Consider the following 26,754-nt stretch of genomic DNA (forward strand, 5'->3'; position numbering starts at 1 on the left):
GGCTCCCCGCCCCGCTGAGAGGGCACCGCCCAGGAGGGTCCCCGCGCCCCGCGGGCCCCGGCAGGATGCACGCCGCCCTGGCGGGGCCGCTGCTCGCCGCCCTCCTCGCCACAGCCCGCGCCCGCCCGCAACCCCCGGACGGAGGACAGTGCCGGCCGCCCGGATCGGTGAGCGAGCGCCTGCCCGGCCACTTTCCCGGCCGCCCTCCCGGCCGCCCGGCCACTCCAGCCCGTGGGGACGAGGGTTTGGGGGTCCTGCCTTCCGCACCCACCTCTGCCCACCCGCTCCACCTCCGCCCGCCGGGCACTGCCTCGGGCGCCCTTCCCTGGCTCCTGCCGCCCGGGCTCCAGGTCCGTGCCGGGAGCCGAGATGGGGCGCTCCCTCTCCGGTTCCTTCTCCACATGCTGACGCTCTCGGGCTCTCCTCGACTCTTGGTCCTGCTGGGACGTTCCCTCCCTGTGCCCCTTGACTCACTTCTTTCTTACTCTATCCTGGCCTTACCTTCTGGTTGCTCTCTGCCCACTCCTGACTGCTTCTGCCGGTCCTTGCGCTACTCTCTCGGATTCACAATCGGACCTTAACTCCCGTCCCCGCTCTGTGCCCCTCGCCCGCAGGCTTCCGTCTCCCCTGCCCTCCACTCTGACTTAAAGCAAACTTTCTCCGTGGTGCTGGTTCCCACCGCTCTCTCCCTCTCCAGCCCAGGGCCCCCGCACCCAATCCCCCAACTGTCCCCATTTCACAAAAAGGGGGAAGATTCCAGAGGAGAGGAAAAGGAAGTGCCAGGACACGCTGGCCTAATATCTCCTTGGGGGTTGAATAATTACTGGTTCTCCTCATTTTCCTTCCCAACTAAAGTCCCTTGATTTCTCTCAGTATCCCTTTCTCAGAGTGTAAATTAACGTATGGAAAATAACCCTTAATTGGAGGCCAGGGACCAGGAAAAGGGTTTATAGGGTCCTCACTCAGCTGCCCAGTTAGCAGGGAGTTAGTCGATCTTGGGCAAGGTGCACCTCCGGTGTCCTGACTTGTGCGGGAACAGGGAGGTGGGTGGCGGACTGGGAGCTCAGAGCTAGCCTAGCTCCAGTACGCTGGGATTCATGATTTGGGGTTGTCCGTAAAATAAGGTACCATTCCCTCACTCACCTCATCATACAATTTTCATTTGTGCTAGAAGCAGGCAGGAAAATGTTGAGTTGACCTCAAGTTTGCAGGTGGTCAGTGGGCAGTCCAGGGGCTTTCCTGGATGGAAAATGACTGCCGCAGAGAAATGATAGCCCCTTTCTCATGCCCTTTAACCCCTGGTCCTAAGCTAGATCTGGAGAAAGGACCCCTGTTTCCATGCCCCTCTTCACCCCTCTTCACACACTCCTGGTCAGAGCTTGGGTCTGAGAAGATGGCGGATGGTGGGGGTTGGAGACCAGGTACAGCATTTTTGGGGAGGAGCCTGAAGCACCAGAGAATGTTAGGTTTCTCGGGATGAATTCTCGGAAATCTTCCCCTCCCGAACCAGGGCCTTGAGACTTCATCTAGCCTGCAGCTTGTAAAGCACTTTCTCATCTGTGGTGGAGCAGAGTGGCTGACACCCCAGACCTGCCCTCCAACGAGAAAACCACCGTATCCACCCCGTTGAATGGGAAGTAGCTGTTTAAATAGGTGTGCTATTTTTAATAGGTGTTCTGCTTTCAAAGTGCTCTTGGCATGTATCTTCTAATGGTTGGGTTTAAAAGTTATATGACTTCCTCCCTTCTTGCCAGAGCAGGACTCTCGGTCCCCCTCTCCCCACCCTCCACATGCAGCACCACCGGGGAGGGTTTGGCTTGGCCCAGCATGAGTGTTCTCAGGTGCTGTGGCAGTCCTTGGCACTCGAGGGGGAAAGGGAGTCGTAATTAGAGTTTCTTTCGTTGCCTACTTCCTCTGTGCCTGGTGCTGCTCAGGGCTTACTCCCATATAATGTATCTTTTCATCCTTCCCTGAGGTAGCTGCTCTCACACCCATTTCACAGATGGGGAAACTGAGTCAGTGAGAAGTGGAACAGTTAAGATTATCCAGCTAAGGCAGGGTTCGAATCTGGGTCTTTCAGCTTCCACAGCCCTTGCTCTGTCCCAGAACCCCATGTGGGCCTCTGCCTTCCACCCCACCTCCACCTGCCTCCGTCTCTGCTACCCCTGGTTTACTCCCATGCCTTCAGCCTCACTGCCTGCCTTCTCCTCCCCTTCCCCCCACTCCCCTGCAGCAGAGGGAGCTCAACTCTTTCCTGTGGACTATTCGGCGTGACCCCCCGGCCTACCTGTTTGGCACCATCCACGTCCCCTACACGCGCGTCTGGGACTTCATTCCAGACAACTCCAAGGCAGCCTTCCAGGCCAGCGCGCACGTCTACTTCGAGCTGGACCTGACTGACCCCTACACCATCTCGGCCCTGGCCAGCTGCCAGCTGCTGCCGCACGGGGAGAACCTGCAGGACGTGCTGCCGCGGGAGCTCTACTGGCGTCTGAAGCGCCACCTGGACTACGTGAAGCTGATGATGCCCTCGTGGATGACGCCGGCGCAGCGGGGCAAGGGGCTGTACGCGGACTACCTGTTCAACGCCATCGCGGGCAACTGGGAGCGCAAGAGGCCCGTGTGGGTGATGCTCATGGTGAACTCGCTCACGGAGACGGACGTGCGCTCCCGGGGTGTGCCCGTGCTGGACCTCTACCTGGCCCAGCAGGCCGAGAAGATGAGGAAGAGCACCGGGGCCGTGGAGCGGGTGGAGGAGCAATGCCACCCGCTTAACGGGCTCAACTTCTCCCAGGTAGGCGCCTGGCTACCCGGAAGCGGGCGGCCCCTTTGTCCCCTTTGCTGAACGCCTTCCTCCTGCCGCAGCCGGAGCCCTGGCCTCCTTCCAACGGGAGAGGCTCTTTTGGGCTGCGAGGCAGCCCTGGCTGCTCTCTGGGCGGGTCGAGGGCAAACTGGTGTGTGCTCGAATTAGGGGTGAGGGTTTGGGTGTTTGCTTCTGTCTCAGTGGTGCTCCCTGTTGGGGATATCCACTCCCCACTTGCTGTGCTTGCCTGAGCAGAAAGAACTTTCCTGGGAACATCAGAGTGAGGAAAACAAAAAGTGTGAGTTGCAGGTTGCGGCCACTTTTCCTGAGGCCCTGGGGTCTCCAGAACAGGAGGCTGTCCTGAGGCTGTTGTGTGGGTGCCCCCTCCCCTCCCGGGCAGCAGCGCATGTACAGAGGGCGCAGAGAGGGAGTCGCGGTTTCGTGTGGCTCCGCGGGCAGGGGAGGTGCAGTGGACTTGGTGTCTGTGTGACTCTGGCTTGTTGCCGTTGAAGGTTAAATGCTGCTGAGTTGCCTGGGCCTTTGCGTTGCTCCAGGTGACCCTCGGACCTCCTCCCTAGGCCTGGAGGAAGTCAATAAGGATAGTTGTGGGGTTAATAATTTCAGAGAAATGTGTTCACTTAAAGGTTGACAGTTCTGATTTCTGGACCTCAAGCATGGGGGCAGGGAGAAGGGAAGAGCTTAGGAGGCTTCAAGTCTCTGGCTGCCAGAGACCTGATCCAGCAAAATGTCGTGAAAAGCTCCATCTCCATGGGCAGAGGTCACTTGCCACTCACTGGCCCCAAACTCAAATCTGAGACCCTGGGAACAATGAGTTCACATCTGTGCCTTGAGAACAGGCTGTCAATCGTGGGATTGCAGATCCGAGTCAGCGCTGGCGACCCCTGCGAAGAGATGCCAAAACAGGGCGTGGGCCAATGCCCTCGGTGAGGTGTGGCCCCCAAGACCTGCTTAAGGGGGACAGCCTCATAAAATGGCCAGGCCAGAAACTCCACCGTTGGGACCAGACCTGCTCGCTGCTCCCAAGATGTTGCAGACTCTTCACCAGGGAAACAGCGGCAGAAACTGATCCCCCTTTGGAGATCTTCTGGCCTTTGTTTTTCCAGGGGAAATGCAATATTGTCCCCGGGGAGGTAAGAAGCCAGATTGATTTGCCGGCCAAATGAAAGGCGGGTTTGTCGGTTCCCCTGCTGGCTCTCCCATAATTGTGGAGTCCTTACCCAGAGGGCCCGGTGGCAGGAATATTGGGGCAGTTAGTCACGCCCCGCAGGGCTCTGACTACGCCTGACTCCTTCTCCACGGGGGAAAATCCTGTGCATTCTCTGGCCCGGGCGCTGAATCCTCTGAACACACCGGCTCTCTCCCTCTGAAGTGACTTTTCCCTTGCCAGCCTCGGGAGCTGATATTATCTGTGTTGGGCTCCCTAGCGCTCACCGCCCATCTCATATTGGAAGCGGGTTTGTGGGAGGCCTCTCCGTTCAGAGACCTCACGTCTGGCCTGGATATCTTTTTTAGGCCGGGAGGTGGGGCGTCCAGCATCCCTGTCCGCACCCTCTTTGTACCCGACCACAGATGAACTGGAGGAGAGCTGGAGCGAGCACACAAACCCTCTGGTTGAACAGCCCCTGGCTTTAATCTGTCTCTCTTAAAACAACAAAACTATCTTTCTTTGGCGTCTGGAAACACTGCTGCTCAACCAAATGACGGCTTTGGGTAGGTTAAAAACATTTGCTGGAGAGCTTGTGAAGTTGTGTTTTAGGAAAAGTTCCTGAGAGCCATTTATCGGCCAGCAAGGAGCCCGCTGACAGTCTCCAAAGCCCATGTTTGAAGATCAAACGGACTCAAATCTCTGGTTTCAAAAATGCGCGCTCCCCATCACCAGCCTGGGCCTGCTCTTAAAATTGTTCTTGCGTCCCGCTCCTCAAGAGGGCTGCAGGAAGGAAGTCCAGAACAAAAGAGAGCAGGGCTCCTCTTGGTTCCCTAATCTGTACACCCTTCACCACCTGCCAGAGAGTCCGACCCCGCCAATTTGTCCTGTTATCATTTCAGAGCGAGGTGATGAAATCTCTCCTCCATCCCTGTGGGCAGCTGTGGGCTAACTGGGAAAGGAGGGATTCCAGAGCCTGGGCGGATGGGGGTGTTAAGGGTCCTCAACCCCAAAGTCAGAAACGAACAGCCTTCTTAGTAAAATCGTATGTGCGCGTGCACAGTTTGATATGAACATCTGTGATGCATTATTGTACCGAAATATCTGTTAAGTGCATCAGATTTTTATTTTTTCTTTCCTCTCAGCATTACTGTTATTGCAAAATATTTGGTGTGGGGGGGGGACAATGAGAGAGGAAGGCGGGAAAAAGAAACCTTAAAAGAGAGAGCCTTTTTGGGAAGTGCTGAGATTTTAGTTTTAATTTTAGTATTTCTCAAATTTTTATCTTTTCTTCTAGGCAGAAATACCACATTTTCCCTTGCTAAGTGAAGAAAGAAAGTGTACATTTTAAGACTCCATGGGTGGGAGGAGCCCCTGAAAAAAGTCTCTGGTCTCTGATTTCTGTATAAACGGAGAGTGCTGGACCCAGCATCAACATGGGCTTGCAGTGTGACCTTGGGCAAGTCAGTTCCTCCCTCTAGGCCTTGTTTTTCTCGTCTGTGAAATGAGACGCCAGAATTAGGTCATTATTCAAGCCCCTTCCTAACATTTCATGGGACAGTTATAATCAATTCCACGTGCCAGGTACCCTACACCTAGGAGGTATGTTTTTCCATTTTGTTGGATCCTCTCTCGGGTGAGCATTCAGAAAGGCTAGATGACTTGCCCAAGGTCATGTGGCTCATAAGGAACAGATGCTCTACCTGCCCCTAAATGAAGTTTTCAGTTTCCTGCTGCCCCACGTTGACCAGGAGTTTTGTGTCCTATAATCCTTCTTGCAGTCCTTTCTGCTGTTTCTCTCTCTCCCCTTTAGGGCCCGAGGGCTTAAAATTTTACTTCTTGGAGAATATATAATTACAGAGGAAGTATTTCCTTTGGCTGTGGGGCTGGCCAGAGGATGGTAAGGCCCTGAGGTGTGACAGACGGCTCACATAGTGGCTGAGAGATAGCAGACTCGCTTCTAGGTTTAAGACCCTGCTCTGAATCTAAAGCCAATGACTTGTGTATACCTTTGTGTTCCTGTCTATAAAATGGGGCAGTAGTGACCAGCCTTTCACTACTGAGCTGGTTTTGTGAGAATATGAGAAGACACTCCTTGTGGGAGGTCGTAGAGAGTATAAAAGGACTGCGTCACTGTACGTTCTGTGGCTGGAAAACAGTTCGGACCTGCTCCAGGACAGGGGGAGAGGAAGGCTGGAGAGGGAGGCTTCCGGGAAGCCTCATCTCCGCTCCATCGGCACCTTTTCCCGTCCACTTTGCCTGCTCTCCATCCTTTGCAGAACAAACCAAACCTGGGGTGAGGCGGTGGTGGCCCCTGTCCTCAGGGACCTGGGGATGCCTGAGCCTTGAGCCCAGATCTCGTGACAATCTTGGGACCTGCAGATTTCAATCGGCTCTGTTGACTGCCTCCCGGGACTGGCACTGGCTGCCACTAACTAGCAGGGCTGATGAGGAGACGCCCTTGTCCCTCTAGGGGGCATCAGGCCTCCCCCACCCGGAACAGTGGAGGCCCTGGATAAGAATGCCTTCAAGTCCAGTACTTCCCGAGGCATAATATACCAAAGACCCTGCTGGTCTGTGCTGTGCCGCATTTTAACAAGCATGCTGACATTAGCCACCCCGTGTGTGTAAAGCTTGAGCACTTGGGCACGGCTGCCGAGGGCATCGGCATGTTTGTGAAATACTGCAGCCCCCTCACTGGGGGGTTAGAAACCACAAAACTGTCACTGGCTGGGCTCTGTCTCCACACAGGGCACTGCATAAAACCTGGCAAGCCCCTCGCCTTTAATCCTCACAAAGATGTGACAAGTCATATCATCATGTCTCTGTTACAGACAATAAAAAAGTTGTCACATGGCTGTGATTACACAGCCAGGCCAGTGGAGTCAGGATTCCAGCTCAGGTGTATCTGACGCTAAAGCCCAAGCTTTTCGGGCATCTGACAAATGGATTCATTTTTGTTCTTAATAGTGAGATGACATTATCTGGTGACGTGTGTGTGTGTGTGTGTGTGTGTGTGTGTGTGTGTATGTTAGAGTTGGGGGAAATCATCATGTTTTGCTAAAAAAAGAAATGAAATAAAATATGATAGAGATCATTGAAAAGTGCTGAAATTGATTTGGCTTGTGAGTTGGATCTGGAGGTGATTCTAAAATAGGAGTTTCCAAAGACATTCTGGGTACTAGTTGCTTCCTTGGTATGAGTTTCTAGCTTCCCAAGGGATCATTGTGAAACTGTGCTAAGCCAGCACAGTTAAATAAAGAAGCATCTCCTTATAGTCAGAGTGCCTGTATATATATCCTGAGGGGCCAGCACATATTAATAGGTGCTTAATAAATATTTGGGGACTGAATGAATGGTCAGAAAGCACCCTAGGACCATCCCTGTTTTCTTTCTGCCTTCCAGCCCTGTGGAATGAATGAATGAATGAATGAATGAATGAAGGCAGTATAAGCCACAGTGAAGAACCTCCTTGAACTTGAATAGCCCTGTCCATTCCTATAGGGACACAAATGTCAATGTCAAGTGGGTGGTTCACATACAAAGCAGACCCTGGCCCTGACTTCATTCCTACCTTACCTGTGACTTTGGCTTAGTCCTTACCTTCTCTGGGCCTCGATTGCTCCTTCTGTCCCTCAAGTGTTAGCTGGATAATTTCCAGGGTCGACCCAGTTCTGACTCCTGTGGTGCTCATCTGTGACCCCCATATCTTAAAGGCCCTGGGCCACCCTGAGATTTTGAGCCTGGGAGGGGCTGACAGTCTAGTCTTCAGCAGGCTGCTGCTGATAGTGAATTCCCTGGAAGCCTTTTGGTTCCCAGGGGGTGATCCTGCTGCTCCCTGCCCCCTGCCAGTCTGCAGAGAGCCCCGCCTGCTGTGGCACAGCCCCTGGACACCTGCCCAGCCTTGGAGTCTGTCCTTCATTAGGGTTCCTCTCCCTCCCTCGCTTCCTCTTTCAGCCAGCATGCCTTATGGTGCGGGGCTAGTGCAAGGGTGGGGGCAGACCTGGGAATGGCCTAGTTTTTACCTGCAGAGGGTTTACTGTCCCCCCAGAGAGAGTGGGTATTATTAGTCTTGTTTTACAGCCATAGCAACCGAGGCTTGGAGCACCTGTGCGTTAGTCTCTCCTATGTCCTGGTTCTCCACACCCCACGTGGAGACTCTGTCCTTCCTTTCTCTTCCTGTTGTATGCTCCCATCTTTCAGAACCTGGCTCTCACTTCCCATCCTCCAGAAATTGCCATTCTCAAGCCCTCCCACCCTCTCTGGGCCTCCATGGCAGCCACAGCAGCACCCACGGTGGCCCCTGGAGCCCACAATACTGGTCCCTGCTCATGGCCTCCTGTCAGAGCTACATGCCCTCCCCAGGGTGGAGGGAACAGACACCTCCCCAGGCCTCCAGACCATGTGGAGCCCTCTTCTCCCCAGAAGTCCACTCCAGAGAGTGCAAACCCTTCAGTCAATGTCAGATCAGGGCAATCTGGCCTGGTCTGCACCATGTAACTCCAGATCCTAGACGGAGAAACTAGCTTTTTCTGGCCCTGCCTCCACCCAGTGCATCTGCAGCCTGCCCGGCTCTCCTCGCCTCCCCCCACCCCCGTGTCTCCCATAAGAGCCCTGTGGTTGGGAGCCGTTCAGCAAATGTCTGTCGCATGGTATGGAAGACCCTCTGGGGACCCCCTAGCCTTGACCTCTAGGCATGTGTATTCTCAGATTCTTTGTGTGCTTGGAGAGCTGCTTGCAAAGAGCCCCTGCTGGCTCGGCAGGCTCTGTTCGCTCCCTCTGACCTGGTTAACTCAGACTTTAATATTGAATATATTTTCCCAACATATGGGGCGAGGAAAACAAACTTAGAAGCAGACACACAGGATGGCTTAGGTATGGCCATCAAAGGGGAGGGAGGCCATAAAGCCAGAGGTGACCACGATGTCATGAAGTATTCAAGTCTCAGAATCAGAAGCGCACAGCATGAAGTCTTCCACGCTTACACAGGCTTCGAATCATGAGCCAGGACGCGGAGGCTCAGGGAATCTAAGAATGGTGAAATCTTAGAACATCAGGCTCAGAGGCATTTTTCGACTCGAAGAATCTTCACATCATGAAATCCTAGCCTCTTAGCTTTGAAGAATTTTCAGCTCATAGACACAGACTTTTAAAATCTTAGAGTTGGAAGGGACCAGTCCTCGACTATTCCAAAAAGCCCCATCGGCAAAGCCATGGATCTCCCTCCTACAGCCCGCCAGCCCATCTCAGGCCTACGGGAGAGAGCGGAGCAGGGAAGCACTTTGTGACGGAGATAAAAATGGGAGGGTGCCTTTGTTAATATTTCCCATTTGGATGTCTCTCAAAGCCAGGAAGAGGTCGCCTGGTAATGCAGCTTTCCGCGGGAGGAAACTGAAGAACGTGGGGAGCGCCACGGCCTGCCAGCCGCCCCACCGCTGTTCTTCCCTCCTCGACTTTGCCTCTAAGTAGTATCCACTTCACTCCTTTTATCCCCCATCACCGGCTCTCTGTCCGCCTACTTAATCCCCAGGCAGCTGGTGGCCCGGCCCTCGGCTGTGCTCCGTGGCTGCCAAGCCGTCTAGCCGAGCAGCTCCTCCAGGATCCTTTTAAATCTGTGCACCGAATCCGCTGGAACACAAAACTGTTGCCCCGAGCTTGGAAACGCTGTTGCTTTGCTGAGCCCCCTCCCTCTCCAGGAATTTCCTCCCTTTCTCTTCTATTTCTGAATCCTAGGAGATTTCCAAGGCTCAGCTCAAAGCTGTGCCTCCTCCAGGAAGTCTACCTAGAATGCTCCTAAATCCGCTTGGGAAGATTTGGTCCCCGCTTTTCCTGATGGCCCAGCCGCGTATGTTCTTTCCTTCTGTGGATTTTTTTATGATGTTTTATGATATTCTTTCAGCGCTTCTATGTTTTACTTGATATTATAAATATTACTGAGACAGTCTTTTCTTTCCTAATAGACCCCGATGTGAAATCTAGCTCCAGATATGCTCACAACGGATTATAAAATTAGGCGGAATGTGCTCCAGTTTTAAAGTTGGGGCTTTCTGACATATTCTGTGGCTGGGCTGTTGGCAGCTCTGGATGCTAGAAAAGGGGTGCGTCTTGGCCTCTGTGTGCGCAGAAAGCCCTCAGACTTCCCACCTGCCACCACACAGGTGAGCGCCCTGCCGCTGGCCCATTTGGGCAGGACTCTGTGACATCATGGGCCCTACTGGATTTCTTTCTCTCGGTCCTGGAACACTTCGTTGTTTTCTCCTCCTCATCTGTTACTTGCAAACAAAGGCCTCTCTTTCCCTCTTCTTTGCTACCTGGGGCACACATGAGCCTCTGCAGGCTCACCACCCTCCTACTTTTATTTTCATTTCAACATGTTTAATTTCACCCCTGAGCTGCTACTTTGGTTTGGGCCCCAGTGATGCTGACCTGTGTTAGTTCTTCCTTCGTGCCTCCCTCTCTTCCTCCCTCCCGCACAATCCTTGGTCACGCCTCCATGCATTTCCTGTGCAGTCCCTACCTGAGAGCCCTTCCCTGTTTTTATTGTTTGACTAACTTACACTCCCTTGGAGTGGTACGGATTTCTGAGGGCGGTCATTTTAACAGCCTGGGCTCTTCCAATGCCCCTGTAGAGCCAGACTTTGATCCTTGGTCACCAGATAGGACTGTACCCTATGGGCAGATGCCACCTGATCAGAACTCAGCAGTTTGGATTTAGGTGCAGTGATGGAATTAGCTTTCAGCATTGCGGGTCTTTATTTATTTATGTATTATTGAGGTGTAACTGACATAACATTCAGGTGTACAATGTACTGATTCAATATTTGTATGTATTGCAAAATCGCGTTGTGTTCTAAAAGGATTGGTGGCTGTCTTAAGTCTGTTGCCTGCTGCAAAAACAAGCTACCGTAGACTGAGCGGCTCGAACAATAGAAATTTACTTTTCGACAGTTCTGGAGGCTGGAAGTCTGAGATTGGGGTGGAAAGGTGGAAAGAGAGAGTGAGCAAGAGAGAGACGGATGAGTTGAATTGAAAGTGGGAAAGAGCTAGTTACAAGGCGCCACCTTCACGACCTCTTCTAAACTTATAATTATCTCATAAAATCTCCTCTATCTCCAGTCATCATCGTGAGAGTTATGGCTTCAGCATATGAATTGGGGGTAAGAGGGACACATTCAGTCTACAACAGTGGGTGAGTTGCACCTGGGCCCCCCTGAGTGCCTGACTAAGCTTAAGAGAGCCAGGTCACCAGAGGAGCCCAGGGCTGCGGCTGAGGTAGGCAGACCCTTAGTCAGACCCGGAGGTAGGCAGGTCCATGCAAGTCAGAGCCTCGGGCCATCTCCAGGGGACAGCCTGGGACCTTAGACGGTGTATTGTCTGAGGCTGATGCACCTGCTGGAGTCTGTGCTCTGTCCCTCACTCAGCGAGGTCGTTTCCCTGGGGGAGTCTGCCAGCTTTCAGATCAGTGCGTGACCACCACCTTCCTCCCCTGCAGGCGGTGCAAATATCCCCCTGCCCTGTGACCTGAGACCTTGTCACCCTTTATTCTCGGGCTTCAGTCTTCCCATTGGGTCAGGAGGGGCAGGGGGAAGCATTAAAATTTACTTTTCATTTGTTTTTGAATTGTGAGCCTGTACTTTTTTTGTGTGTAATGCTTTCTTCCCACCTCCCTCATTCAGAGGAACATCCTGGTCTGATTGTACCTTTAGAAATAAGAATTAGTCTTTATTTACTTGGTGCAGACTCGGCTCAGGAACCCCCACCACTGCAAAGCTTCTGGGCATTGACCCAAGCCAGCCCAGGGCTCCTTCAAGGTCCAGGATCACTGCACTTCTTTGCAGTGTCAGTAACCTTGGACTAGTTACATGACACTTCTGTGCCTTCCCTCTCCCCATCAGGCAACTTCATCCAGCTGCTGTGAGGATTTATTGATTGGTGTAAAGCACAGTACCAGACACAAAACCTGTGCTCCACAAACACTAGCTCATACTAATTATTGGATTTTTAAATTAACATCATTACACAATTTTTCAAGAAATGCTCTGTAGTTCCGCTTTGTGCCAGATATGGGGGTATGTGCTGGAGATGGAAATGTGAGCAAGAATGATGATGCTGTCTCTCCCCCCCCTCCCCCACTTGCTTTCTGAGTGGGGAGGAGGTGTAGAGGGAGAAGTTTCAGGGAGGCCAGAGTCGGTAAGGCAGTGTGTGGGGAGAGCACGGAAGAAGTGTGCTTCTCAGTGCTGGGCAGATCCGGGAAGGCTTCCTGGAGGAGTCCAGATCTGAAGGAGTAAAAGTCAGCAGGCCAGTGCTGCGGGGCGCTGGGCTCTGGAGACAGGCAGGGCCTGCACTGGGGGCAGGAGCTGCCTGGGCATCTGGCACTGTCTGCAGTGCCCTGTGGCCCTTCTGCCTGGACTGTGGCCACACGAGGCCGAGTGAAACAGCTTGGGGTCTGCCTACCTCGGCCGCAGCCAGGCGCCCCTCCGGGCGGAGCCCATGGCCCAGCCAGGCCATCAGTGAGCTGGGTCCGCGACCACCCCTTGGGACGATTCCAGGAGCGTACGTTGCCTACAGGCGCAGCGCGCGGAAGGGCCGGGAGGGTGGGTTGGGGCGCCACCCTGCCAGCCCTTACGTCTGCCTGCAGGCCCCGCAGCAGGCGGCCCCGCACCTCGGGCGAGCCGGCCGGCCCCCTGCCTGGGAAGCCGCAGGGCGAAGATAAAAGATGAGGCCTTTTTTCTTTCCGCCTCTTCTGTTTAAGGGACTACCTGCTTCCTCCCTATTAAGGTTATTTAAAGCTTCCTGGCCAGTTTTATCTCCTGGGGACTTAATGCGCCTTCTAGGCCGTTCGTAATTCAAATCTCCGTCCCATTTTAAAGCCCCTTTTGAAAAGGAGGATGCAGCAGAGAAAGCCTTTTGGAAATCTCTCTGGCTCAGCCTTTTAGCCTTAGTACACAGGGTTTCCATTTCTTGAACTGCTCGGCCTTGAGGTTGAGACAAGACAAAAGCGTCGTTGGCAGTGGTAATTCCAACCAATTGTGCGGCACTTTGCAATTTCCAGTCTTTTACCTGCATTACCCCGCCCTCCCTTCCCTCCCCCACTAGGACACCTAGGAGGAGGCTACTTCAGTTTCCTGTCCCTGCTTCCAGTGCTCCCCTCCCCCCCCATCTCCAGCTGAGGCTGTAAGCATCCACTGGCTTAGGAGACATTTTCCACCACCAGACACTCTACTGGGGCTGAGAACAGCTTGAAGAGCCGTGGATTGGTCACAGGAAGGGTAAACCGAGACACCTCAGGACCTCAGTGGTAATGACACTTGGCCATTGTGCTTGACCTTGACTGGGATGTTTCACTGACCAGCCTGACTCAGCTCCCAGGTTTAGGCCTGCTGGTGATTTTATATTATTCTGCTTCCATCAGTGCAGTTTTGGCCAGATGGTGGGTGAGAAGGGAATGCCGGATTCTTGATGGAGATCTTGCAGGCTGAACTGGATCAGGGCCCTGGAGGTGGGAGTGGAAAAAGTCCTGTGGGGAAGGAGACCATTAAGCAAAAGTGCCCCAGGATGGGAACCTGCAGAGAGTACACCGAGAGAAAAGCGTTTCTACTCCTCCCTCCATTGACTTTTTCCTTCCTTTTCCTAATCAAGATCCCAAGAGAGCCATTGTTATTTAGTGCCTATTATGTGCGGGGCCTCTGGTTTATCACAGTAAATTCCTAAAGCAATCCTGAAAGGCAGCTATTATTTTCTCCATTTTGAGGAAATTGAGGCTAAGTACTTTGTGCGAAATGGCAGAGCCAGGATTTCCACTTAGTTCCTCTGATGGATGAACCGAGACTGGACTGGAGCAGGAATTCCCACTCCATCCCTTTGGTTAGATGACTGCGGTGTGTTTTCACATCTGAGAAAATGGAGTTCACGGTATTCCCCGCCCACCCAGTGTGTTGTGAAGCGTAAATGAGGTAATGCGGGTAAACCACCCAGCTGAGCGCCTGGCGCTGGCAGGAGGTGGCGCATGTCAGCTGGGACAGTCGAAGTCGTGGTCATTTTAGTTACTGTGATTGGCCCACTTTCACACTGTTTATGTCTTGAGGTGGAACCCATGCCATAGAGAAGATGGTTCGTGATCCCTTAGTCTCTCAAGCACCGAGCAGGGAGGCAGGGAAGAGCTTGCTTTGCTGACCTGATTGGAACCCTGTGACTCGACCACCCAGAGCGTGGTCAGTTTTTTGCTGACCATCTGTGGTGTGCAATGTCTGGCTGTACTCTTTCTGGGTCGGCTTCCCTGTGATCTCTCACTGTTCCCCGGAGTGGGAACACATCAAAAGGAGGGATCTAAACATTTAGGCTGGAGACCTAGGCTCCAAGCCCAGCCCTGTCTCTCACTGGTTACATCCAGGACCTGGGGAGATTCCCTGCCTAAGGGTCCTTTCCCTCCGTGGTGAACGGGTTGAACGTTACTCAAGAGCTCTAGCCTGGGAAGGACTTTATTAGCTCCTAAGTGCTCTGTGTGCTTAGTAGTACTCAGGGTGCGGGTGTTTTTCTTCTTTCTCTCAAAGAAAAGTACAGGTTTCTCCCGCCATCCAGCAGTGGAGAGTTCCTACAGTGTAAAGCAAAGAAGCAATGGCTGTTAATTTATATGGAAAAGTCTGTGAGCATGCCCAAACCCAGAAATAACCTCTCAAGCTTTTCTGATACTTTAGGACACATCTTGCTAATGGGTGCATGAAATAAACCGACATAAAGCACCGATGCCCACGGACACAGCTTGAAGCCGCGGTGGTGTGAGCTCACTGCCCCTCTGCTGGCTCTCTGCACGCTGCACGCTGTTTTCACCTGTCGCCCCTCGTAAACAAATCCTTTTTGGATTTCTTTTGGTTGGTGAAAACAGGTCCTAATGTAGGTCTTTTGTAAAAGCAAAGTGGCGTAAAGTGAATTTTCAAAAAGTGAGGGATACCTGTACCCTGTAAATACTTAGCGAATTGATTTAGTTATTATGAAATTGTTCCTCCGTTCATCCATTCCTTTGTTTGTTTATTGGACAGGCACTGCTGGGAATGACACTGAGCCAGACTCAGGTCCAGGCTCTGGGGTTCAGAGGTGAATGTGGGGCTGGTGAGGAAGGGGAGAGTTGAGGAGACACGAGGAGAGAGGTGCCTCACTGCCGAGTGCCACGGACGGGTCTGAGGCCTCGACCGGCACTGCCTCGTCTAACCCTCATGACAGTCTCTCAGGTTGTATTGTGTTGCAGCCCCATTTTGCAGGTGAGGAAACTGAGACCCAGACAGGTTAATTCATTTAGCTGTGGTAACACAGCCAGTGGATGGAAGATCTAGAGTTCAAACCCAGGAAATCTGACTTCAGAGTCTGAGCTCTCAGTCTCTCTGCATCTAATGAAAAGGACCTGGAGTGTGATAGCCGGGGTGGGGGTGGCTCTTCCCAGACTAGAGGTGTAGAAGGTTGGAGGTGGGGGGCAGGTACAAAAGGCAGGTGGTGGCAGGGTAGGCTGAGGGCCCAACAGAAGAGGAAGCTGCATGCTTGTAACGTCGCCCATGTGTGGGACACTTCTCTGTGGGGCTCTCTAGTGGGGGTGGGGGAGTGGGAGATGTGAGAGGGCCACGCCAGCCCCCCACCCCCTTCAATGTGCAACAGTAGCTAGACGGAGGATCAGCTCCTACCTGTGTGTCATTGCTGAGCACTGGCCCTGAGCCTTCACCCTGCCTCCCCCCTGTGGGCAGGCCTCCAGAGGCCCTACCGGAGCTACCAGGGCGGAGCGGACTGCATCCTCGGTGTCCAGGAGCTGTCTTGCGGAAGATGCTCCATGTGTAGATGGTAGACAGACCCCTCCCTCTCAGCACCTGGCTTGGCTTTAGTGTAACGCGCCCTGAGCTCAGTGCTGAAGGACAGATGGGCATTCCTGGGTTCAGGAGAAGCAGCAGGTAGGGGGCTGGGGCTGATGGTGCTGTGGACCCTTCACTTGAATGTGGAAACTGTTTAAGGGGTGCGGAAGACCAGGGAACTGGCCACAGAGGCTCATGGGCCACCTCACGGAGGCCTCACCAACCAGTTAAGATGTATGGGCTTGCCCCAGGCTGTGCTGGGGGCCACTGTCTCCCGGTCCCGTACTTTGCAGTTCATTCATCCACCACCTGGAGCATCTGCCCAAGCCTGCCTGGAATTCCCAAGCCCCTTGGCTTGAGGAAGGAGCGGCCATATGAAGTTCCTTCCTCTCGTCGGATCCAGGATGTTCTCACCGCTGGACCAGAGGGGGACTCGGAATAGGAAGTCAGAGGTGCTTTCTCTTAGACCTAGATCCTGAAAGTAGTCTGGCAGCTGAAGGAGACCAGCTGTGGCTCTATATTACAGGGTCTTTGTGGGGGAGCCTGAGATCCTGACACCATTTGTAGAGTACTTACTGTAGGAGAGCATGTCCCTGCATTTCATGTGACCCTTTTAATGGCTGACCTGGGGGAGTCCACCTGTTCCCCTGGGGTGGGGTGAGGCAGGTGGTTCCTGAATGCTCCCCAAGCGGAAGTGGGGGATGCAGGGATCTATGGCCTATACAAGGCCCTTAACAGTGAGAGCACTGGATTGGGAGTCCAGCAGCCTGAGCCCGAGCAGCTCCCTCCCCTCACAGACAGCCCGTAGCGGGTATGAGAGAGCGTGGTAAACCATAAACCGCATCGCCGCTGCGGCAAAGTCAGAGCCACTTTCTAAACCAGCTCTGACCTCCCTGGGAAAGGGCATTTTTTATTTTATTGTCTTTTATATATTTATATGTCTGTCTCCTCTAGAGACTGAAGTTGTTTGAGGGCAGGAGCCTCATCTAATGAATCTGGGTTGGCTGAGGGCCTGGCTCCAAGTATGCACTCACGGATCTGTGTGTAGCTGTAAAATTACTAGCTGTATCTACACATCATCGCCTGAGTATCCGGGTGGAAAGCAGAAAGTCCCTAACCGCACCCCACATTGTTCCCAGATTTCCAGATGTTTGGTTCCAGGAGGCTAAACATCTAGGCAGTGGCCTGCCTTTCCCACTGTGGCACCCAGGCGTTTGGCTCTGAGCGGCTGCGACTCCTGAGTGCCTCTCGCCCTGGTGTGACACCCGTCTCCTGGCGGGGCTGTGGTTTCTTGCCAGCCCTTCATTCCCACAGGGGCCCTAAGTGCTTCCACTGGGCCGCTCTGGGAGTCGGAGCCGCTTTTCCTGGGATTGGAGGGATCTTCCCGGCCCCGGCCCGCCCCCCACATGTCCATGTTTTTTTTCAGGGCACAGAGCGGAGCTTCTGTTTGCTGGTCATTCCGTGATCCTCACACAATATAAATGAAAACTGCTAAAACCAATAAATTCAAACCATGTGTGGGCACTGGGGAAGAGCGGGGATGTCAGAGGCCTGCCCTGTGAGGGGCCGTCAGCTCTGACGGCACCGAGCTGATTTGTATACGAGAGAAGTAAATATCCAGAGCGGTAAACAGCCTTGGGTCTCTCATCATCGCTGAGATTTAAAGGCATTTAATAGGAACACACACTCTCTGTCTCTTATAAACAAAGTGAGATTCTCTGTGTGTGCTGACCTAAATTCTGCATTTTTATCTTTGGGAAAGCGAGCCAGTCGTTCTAGTTGGGAGACCACAGGCAGTCTGGGCCGTTGAGTTGAGTCCTCTCTGGTTTTGGCAGTCGGTCGAACACTTTCCCTTTGCCCAGGGCTGCCTTTTTGTCTCTCTTTGACCTTAGAACAAGTGGGATGGGTGGCTGTTCTTACTTCTGGACCCGTGAGGAGCATGAGCCCAGAGGTGTAAATTGACTCGCCCAGGACCACACAATAGACCCTGACTGAGCCAAGACGTCCTTCTCTCTCTCCTCTCCTCTCCTCCTCTGGAACCCTCTAGCCCTCCAGTCCTCTTCCATGAGTAGTACTTCTGGTCTCTCTAACATAAAATCCTGGAGACCTCCTGATCAGCCCCTTCCTCATTTGCTCTCCTTCCCAGTGTTTGCTGGAACCTGGCCTTCTGCTGGGTGCCTGCTTCCTCTGCTTTCTTATCCAGGCTGCTCTTATGTTCCTGAAAGAGCCCGTGGAAGGGACCAGACAGTCAGGAGTTTGGGGTTCTGGTCTCTGCCCCTCCACTGTGTGGCTTCCAATAAGTACTTCTCTGAGCCCCTCAGTTTTCGTTATGCAAAATGGGGATAAGAATACTTGGCTTCTTAGGATGGTTGTGAAGATTCAATGAAGCTCACATCTGGGAGGGTGCCCAGCCTCCTCTGTGACTGGCGATTCGCTTCACCCCATCTTCCTTCAATTCTGGACTCTTCCAGTGGCCTCCTAATGGCACGTGAAAAATGGATTAATCCTTAAAATTGCATAAAGCTGAATATGCCACGCACATATACGCAAATAAGTACATGTCAAACTGGTGAAATTGGAATCTCATCAGTGGATTGTCTCAGAGTCGATTTCAGTGGATTCGATATTGCGCTATGGTCACGTGTAAGATGTGACGTAAGGTTACTTACTGTTGTGCTATGGGCTGTGTAACGTGGCACCGTTGGGGGAACTTGGGTGAGGGGTATTCTTTCTTACAACGGCATGTGAATCTATAGGATCTCAAAATAAAAATCAAAACTTTAATTAAAAAATTAATTAACCTTCACCACAGACTCATTCCCGTACTCATTCTCCCATGCCCACTGCACGCCAGGACCTGCTGGAGGTACTAGGCATGGATCAGTGAACACAGAAGAAAAAAACTGCCTGCCCCTACCTCCCTCAGGCCTTTGCTCAAATGAGGTCTCCCCATGACCACCCTATTCAAAATTTCAAATCATTCCTTTGAACTCCCTGTCCTTGCCTTTATCCTCTGATAGCACCTGTCACCAGTTGGTGTTCACTATATTTTACTTTCTTATCTGTTTTTTGTCCTTCACCTGATCACTGGAATGTCAACCCCATGAGAGTAGAGATCTTTGTGTTGTCTATATCCTTAGCACCTAGGACCCTCTAGAGCAGGTAGAAAAGGACCTTGCCCTAGGAGGCTTAGGGTAGTTGGGAGAGACAGGACAGGAATGTAAACACCATGTGAAAAGGACGAACAAGCCAAGTATGAGGGCTGCGCAGGGCTGAGGAGGCTGGGCTTACTGCAGCCAAGGCATTTACGGAAGGAGGAGGTGTTGATTCCTGGCCTTAAAAGTCTGGGAGGATTTCATAGTATTTTCTGTTCCATCAAGGCTCAGCTTACCAACTTCCCCTTCCATGGCTCTCCTGGGGGGCACCGCAGGCCTCATGAGACCTCTCCCTGCAGGTGGGCCAGGACGCCCTGGCTCTGAGTATGCTGTGACCTCTGCCCAGAGCGCCCTCTCCTCTCCTCTTGTCTCTCTCTAAACCCTGTTTCTTCTTCCAGCTCTAGCCTGCCCCTTCCTGCAGGAAGGCTTCCTGAATGCTGCAGCTCCCGCAGTCCATCCTCTCTGAACACCTGGGCCATTTGTAGTCTGTACCATACCATTTGACCCTTTGGGAGAGAGTCTTGTGTTGGCCCAGCTTCCCTGTGGGCGGCACTTGAGCCCCCATCTAGGATAGGAGCTGACTGCTAAGCCGAAGCACTGCCTGCGGCTGGGTTGACTTCGAGCAGTAGAAAAACGTGATTCATCCTTAGAGAGGGCAAGACTTGTTGTTTTTTTCATTGACCCCAGCTGCCCTCATTTTGAACCACTGGAAGTTCAGTCAGGGGAGGGCTGATATCTGCCTTCACAACGTTGCAGGGCCTGTGGCTAGCCAAGCAATGCTGTCCCACAGAGATAAAGCACCATTTTCATCCCGTCTTATCAAAAGCGCACGCCATCAACCTAACTTGTGACTGTTGATGCTGGTCTTGACCGCCTGGTTGAGACGGCCTTTGTCAGATTTCTCCACCGTGACGTTACTCTTTCCCCCATGTTTCCTTACGATGCATACTGGGAAACGCTCACGATGAGCACCCCACACCTGAGGAGTGGGGAGCTTTGCCCCCTTCAGGGGATGTGTTTTGAACAGTTGCTCTGTGCTGGCCATTGTTACAGATGCTGAAAAGATCACGGTGAACCAGACAGAAAAGGTTCTTGTCCTACATGGAACTTTTATCTGAGTGATGATTTACGAATGAATGAATGAATGAATGGTTTTGGAGTGTGATAAGGGGCATAAGGGGGGGAAATGCAATAAGCCAGGGAGAGACCAGGGTGCAGGGGCAGCGGGGGGAGGAGGGGATGGGGGAGGAGCAGCTGCTTTGTTTTCTTAGGCTTTGGGGAGCAGGTGACTTTCTAGCTGAATCCAGGGGCATGAGGAGGAGCCAGCCACGGACACCTGGGGAAAGCCCATTCTGGGCAGAAGAAACAGCAGATGCCAAGGCCCTGAGGCTCACTTAAGAAACAGAAAGAACATTGTGCCTGGAGCCTTGCCCATCAGGGCTGTTAGGAGATGGAATAGAGAGGAAGTGGGTGAGATCTTGCCAGGCCTACTGATTCTAGGAAAGTGTTTGGAGTTTCTTCCAACAGTTGAAGCCATTGATTTGAAGCAGGTGCGGTCCTATTTGCTTTCATATATAAAAGGCAGTTTGGGCGATGGTGCGCAGAATGGGCCCTTCTTGGGGCAAGAGCAGAGGAAGCTGGGAGCCCCCGTGGGTGTAACTAAGGGATGATGGTGCTTGGACCTGCCAGGAGCAGGGGAAGGTGACTTGGCTCAGTTTTGGAGGTAGAACGGACAGTGCACTGGGTGAGCTGCTCATGGAGAGAGAGGAAGCCCGGTGCATGCTTGCACATTCGGGTCCAGTGCTATTAACTGCAATTAGGGGAGGCTGGGGAAGGAGCAGTGCAGAAGCACAGACCCTGCAGGTGGCGCAGAGAAGCTCCCCTGGAAAGCCAGCTGTCCGCACCGGTGCTCTCAGCGCCTCTGGGCTGTGTTACTTACCGTGAGGGTTGGAATAGCGTTCAGGTATTCATGCTTTGCTTTTCTCCTCGGCAGTTCACACTGTTGACATTTGAGATGCAGATAACACATGTCCATGGCAGGCGGTCTGGTTTTTGAAAATGTACCTGTCCCTGCAGGGCCTGGCCACCGAGCACGTGCCAGCCATGGTGTGGGAAGCCCTCCTGCCTCCCCCCAAGCCCCGCCCACAGGAGATGATCTTTCCCTGCCCCAGCTGCCACAAAGGAAGTGTGTGTTGGTTTGTGTTGAATTATGCCTGTAGTAGTGCTAGGCAGCAAGTTCAGCACTAACTATTATGTGATGCTGTTTGAGGCATGGGCTGTGGTCCCTGTGTAGGTGAGTCGGTAAGATAAAATGTTGTCAGGTGACAGAGAATGGGCAAAAAGTGCACAACCGTATGTGTACAGTGGCCATCAGAGAAAAAGAACATGTCCCCAGGGACATCTGGAGCAGTCAAGGAGGACAGAAACAGCTGTGAATCTGAAGGGCCCTGAAGGGATTGGACCATGTGGCCAGTGTTTCTGTTAGGGAACTGGAGGGAGAAAAGGCTGGAAAAATTGACTTATGGCCCATCTACCGGTATGGGGGGCAGAATAGGTGCTCAGAAACTGTTGGATGAGTGAGTGAGTGGAAGGTAGGCCGGTGGCAGGGCCCGGAGGGCCCCCAATCCCACAATGAGGAGCCCAGTATCTCCCGTGGGCAGTGGGGAACCACCCAGTGACTATGAAAAGTGGAAGGAATCAGATCCTGAAGACAGACTTTTGCATTTCTAGCCAGTATTTGATTTATTATAATAATGATACTGCTTCTAATACCAATAATTTTTATAACTATTTAATTAGCGTTATTCTTGCCGGGAAGGCATTGTGACTTACATGCTCAGCCCCCTCTGTATGTGATTAGAGGTTATTGACTGAGACTAAGAGGGGCTTTTTTATCTTGAGGTTTTGTTGTGTTCTTTCCTCTTGGTCTCTGCTGATAGTCTGCCTCACTGTTGGCTTGTTAATCTGTTTGTGTTCCATGAGACACCACAGAAGCACACTCTCTGACAAGGTCGGCACCCCAGACCCCCGCTCTAACACTTCATCACTCAGGGAGGTCTCGCTCTGGGGTGGGGCGGAGGTGTGGTGGGAATGGAAAGTCCAGATTGCTTGGATTAACCGCATTTTTCTTTCCGGGTGAGTTGGGGGGGAGGGGCTTTGGTGGAAACCTTGGGTCGTTGAGGCCGTTTCCAGGAAACCATGAGAGTGACAGAGGAGGCCCCGGCGTCTTGGGTGCTGGTGGGTACTGCTCACGTTTTGTGGGTAGGATGCTGGGCTGAGTGCTATAAGAATGCAGGAAGGAGACATCTGTCTTCCCTCTAGGAATTAGTATCTATGAGGGCAGGGGCTTCAGGTCAGGTGGGCCTACCTGGCTCGAGGTGAGCCTCAGTAAATTCTCATTGATTGGATGAACTTTTAGTCACATGGTAATTTGTGTTAAGGATTCAGATTGGTGAACGTCACTTCCTACAGGATTCGCTAGCCTGGGCATCCTGGGAGAAGTGGTATTTGATATAGCGCTTTCTCCACTTGTAATTGTGCCATATATGTAGGGATATGTATACGCACATATGTGTACTTATCTATGTACTTGTAACTGGCCACCTGCTTCCCACCGTTTTCTTGTGCATTGCCAGGTTGTTTCTCCTCACTGTGTGGATGAGGGAGCTGGCATTCAGAGGGCTAAGAGCTTCATTCATACCACCAGGAGAGTGGGGATGGGACTGATGTAGTCACGATCTGGCTCAGGGTCTGGCACGGTATTCGTACAGAGTAGATTCTCAGTGCATCCGTACTGACTGGGTGAAGGATTTGGAGAATAAACTGCACCTGAGGTCCACAGACAGTAGGACATGTAGCCCTGATACAATCCCAGGCCTTCCATTTCCAAAGCCTGGTTTCTTTTGTTGTCTGCCCAGTTTCATTAGGCAGAAATGGGGTGTTAAGTTAGATTACTATTAGAAAATATTCACTCCCTGTCTCCCCCATCCCCAGGCCCCATCATGTAGGGTTTGGCCATGTGACTTGCTTTGGCTTCATGTTGGGGAAAACGTCTTACTGGCTCCTGGACTTGGGGCTCTGTCGTGTAGACTTGCTGTAGCCAACGAGATGTTACCAGGTGTGAAGCAAGCACCCCCTCATGCCTCTGCTGACACCGTGAGAGGAGAATCCCCCACGTAGCTGTTGCCCCCTGGCCTGGGTTCCAGAACGAACACAGCAGACCTGAGCCCAACCACGACGAAGAGCTGAGCCCAGATGGATGCTCAGCTTGAGGCCAGCTGCTCAGCCCTCATCAGCCAATCCCCAGCTGGCCCACGGTGAAAATACGCAATTATTGCTTTAAGCCACAAAGTCTTGGAGTGGCTTGTTACACAGCAATAGCTGATTGGTGCAGATGAGAAGAGCATCTCAGGCAGGGGCTGACCTGTATGCAATGGAGGGAAAGAGGGCCGGGGGTGAGGCTAGAGGTATAGGTGTCAGGTAAGTCTCAGAAGGTCTTTAATGTCAGCATAAGGAACTTAAGCATTTTTCGGTAGGCAGTGGGAGGTGCTAAAAGTTGTTGCATACAGAGTGATGAGACCCAAGCCATCAGGTAAGTACAGAAGGGTGACTGAAAATGGAGAGAAAAGGAAATCAAGGTCCACAGGCCTGGTGGAAAGCCTCTGTTCTTTGCCACCTGCTCTGTGCCAGAGCCCAGCACTGTGCCCTGTACATAGTAGGTACTTAATAAATATTTGTTGAGTGAATACACATATAACAAAATTGCCCACGGGATTGATAATGAGGACTGAAGACAGGAGAAGCCTCTGATAATTCAACCACTGACCTATTCATTTATTTGCTAACCAATGTGTGTTGAGGTCTTCAAGTGGAGAAGTGTTTGCATCTGAGTCAAGAATGGACCAAGAGAGGAGAGACCGATAGGAGCCATCCCCACACATTTGGGAAAAGGGGTCTGGCTGACGGAGGAAGGACTGGGATGTGAGAATGAGGAAGAGTGGGGGAAGTAGAGTCAGGTGTGGGGAAGGGGTAGCCTTAAGGGTGGGTGTGTTCCTTTATTGGTCCCAGTTGGGGTGGACAACGTTGCTACGGGCTTCCCCTGGGACCTGGCAACATTGCTCATCCTGCTAAACTCCACCGCCAGTTCTGCAGGGACCACTAGGTTTGGGAATTCCAGTTGTATTTGACCTTTCCTCTTAGACTAAGCTGTCTGATCTTTTCAGGCTCTACACCCACAACCTTCCTTCATTCGTCCACCTGGGCCAGCCCCCCTGCTGGGTGAAGGGAAGCCCTGCTTACAGGAGTGCATGCATAGTCCATACATTCATAAATCCCTCAAGTGTGACTTTTGCAAATCGTGTCCCTCTTCCAGCCTGTTTCCTCATCTGTAAAATGGCCACCGAGAGACCTGGGTTCAAATTCCAAGTCTGTGCCGTACTGGCTGTGTGACCTTGGGCAAGTCACTACTTGAGGAGTCTCTGAAAACTGGTCTGGTTCCTTTCTTGCAAGGTGTAAAGATCTTGCAGTGGTATGTGTGACAGAGCCTAAGCATGAGTGTCAGCTATTAGAAAGTGCCCAAGGCTGGTTGAGTTGAAGATAAGCCTGTTCTGCTATGGCCACATCCTGCTGGTGAGAGCAGACGCCCCGTTACCCTTTATCTGCACCTGCACCGGGTCAGAGATGTCAACTCCCACCTGTGGATCCACTGGGGAAAGAAAAACAAACAAGCAAACAAAACCTCAGTGATGATAGCTTAGGCCAGGAATGATAAGCAGAGCCCATTTCCTGTGTTAATGAGGAGTTAATGGCAGCGCTGCCTGAAATCTTGGGTTGAGGATGATTCCGAGGCTCCACTGCACTTACTGGGACACAGGACTGATGTAGTAATGGTGGGCACAGGAGAAACTGGCAGTGACGGGTGTACCAAGTGCTTTCCAGGGCTGATACCTTTCTTGCAGTTGCAGGACCAGCCAGCCATTCATTTATCATTCATTCAGCAAATTATTACTGGTGCACCTGCTCTGATTCAGGGAGTGTCCTGGATGCTGAAATTGCCACTGCAAAGCGAAACAGTGTTCAGTGCCCTTGTGCATCGTACATTCTACTGGGAACAGACACGCGGCAAACAGTACACATCATAAGAGAACATGATAGTGGGCTTGAAGGTAATGTGTGCTGTGAATATAGGAGTCCCCTGAAGGCCCCAGTCTCGGTCCTGTCTCACATACTCCGGGCAGCATTGGACCGCTGACTTGTGGGTGCTTCTGCCCCTGGGGCTCATCCTTGCTGAGCCACTGAGGTGAATCCAAGGGGTGGTGGTGTCCTGGAGTGTGTACGTACGTACGTGTGCGTGCAGGTATGTGTGTACTTGTGCATGTACGTGCACACAACGATATGATTCCTGAAGCCTGAATGACGTTGGGATAAACGTTGTTTGGCGTTAGTGGTACTTCCTCAGCTGCCCAGATAACGAAGTTGTCGTCCCTTGGTGGCCACTCCTGCCCGAGGTCCTGGCCTTCTGGCAGCTGGCTTGGGGGTTTGGGGACCTCAGGGACAGAGGGCTTCAAATCACAATTATTACTGTCATAGGAGCAGTCTGCTGTTTACCTTCTTGGGCTCTCTAGAAAAAGGGTTTACTGAGCAAATTAGAATTTAAAATAAATATTCTGGATCATGAACATGGATATATCACAAGACAAGGATGTTATTTGTTTTGATCCAAGTATTAACATGCTCATTTCAACAGTTTTTATCTCTCTGTGAGCAGGTAATGTACGTGTCCTGCCTAATTGCAGTCTCCTTGGGAATCAGCAGACCAGGGTGGTGCCCATCACATGCCTGTCACTGCACTGTGTATATAGTCATCGGGACCATTGGTCCTTGGCGACCACATTGCACATTGTGAGATAACACATAGTGACGCCTCACTTAGGCACATCAGTTTAGAGTGAGCTCTCCCACCCAAAATGAGTTATCTGGAAAATAACGTCATAGCCCTTAGGTAGCATGATGTCAGCTGACGTACCCACTTTGGATGGGAGCCTTTTAGAAGCAAGTTTGCCCCCCAGAACAGCAGACTCTTCAGTCGGAGACTCAGGGTCATCTCCGGTGGCCCCAGCCATCATGTAATGGGGTGCGTACAGCAGATGACCCTGGGCTGCTGCCATTCCCTAGATTCTCTGAGCCTTGCTGACCATTTCACCACCTCCCCCACCAGAGTCAGGCTGCACGCTGTGACTTCTTACTGGATTCAGCATCCTTTCATCTTACTGGCTGTTTTTAATCTTTTGTGAACTAGGAAGCTGGAGAAGGAGATTTATTAAAAGTGAGTCCAAAGCTAAGCTAACTCTTTTCAGATGAGAATACTGAAGTGTTCTCCTAGGAGTCAAGTGCACGAATGTGGTGTGGTATCAATTTTGTTGTTTGAACATGTATTCTGGACATGGGAAATTACTAGATAGGGGACTTCTGGGTATATGAACTATCAACATGTGTGTGTACATGCATGCGTGTGTGTGTGCATATGTGTGTGTGTGTGTGTGTGTGTGTGTGGTGGGAGATGTTGGTAATTAGTTAATTTGGTTTCTGTAGGGCTCTCTCTTGGTACAAAGATCCAGTGTATTCTTCGCAGCCCTGATTAGTGGATCAAAACTTCTAGGAGGCTGGGGTTCCTGGGTAGCTCAGTTGGTTAAGCGTCCGCCTACTTCGGCTCAGGTCATGATCTCGAAGTTTGTGAGTTCCAGCCCCGCAATGGGCTCTGTGCTGACAGCTCAGAGCCTGGAGGCTGCTTCAGATTCTATG

The 26,754-nt window shown here is 52.1% G+C and overlaps 1 protein-coding gene across 1 annotated transcript in view; it reads left to right on the plus strand.

Annotated features, from left to right (window-relative positions):
* The first annotated feature begins 65 nt into the window (after positions 1–65).
* TRABD2B (TraB domain containing 2B) overlaps positions 66–26,754 on the plus strand; it is a 204,152-nt gene continuing 177,463 nt past the window's right edge. Inside the window, exons 1-2 of the mRNA XM_029949086.1 lie at positions 66–167; positions 2,234–2,794. Coding sequence (XP_029804946.1) covers positions 66–167; positions 2,234–2,794 — 663 coding nt within the window. The remainder of the gene's footprint in view (positions 168–2,233; positions 2,795–26,754) is intronic.

The sequence above is a fragment of the Suricata suricatta genome, chromosome 8, assembly GCF_006229205.1.
Source record: "Suricata suricatta isolate VVHF042 chromosome 8, meerkat_22Aug2017_6uvM2_HiC, whole genome shotgun sequence".
Lineage (NCBI taxonomy): Eukaryota > Metazoa > Chordata > Mammalia > Carnivora > Herpestidae > Suricata > Suricata suricatta.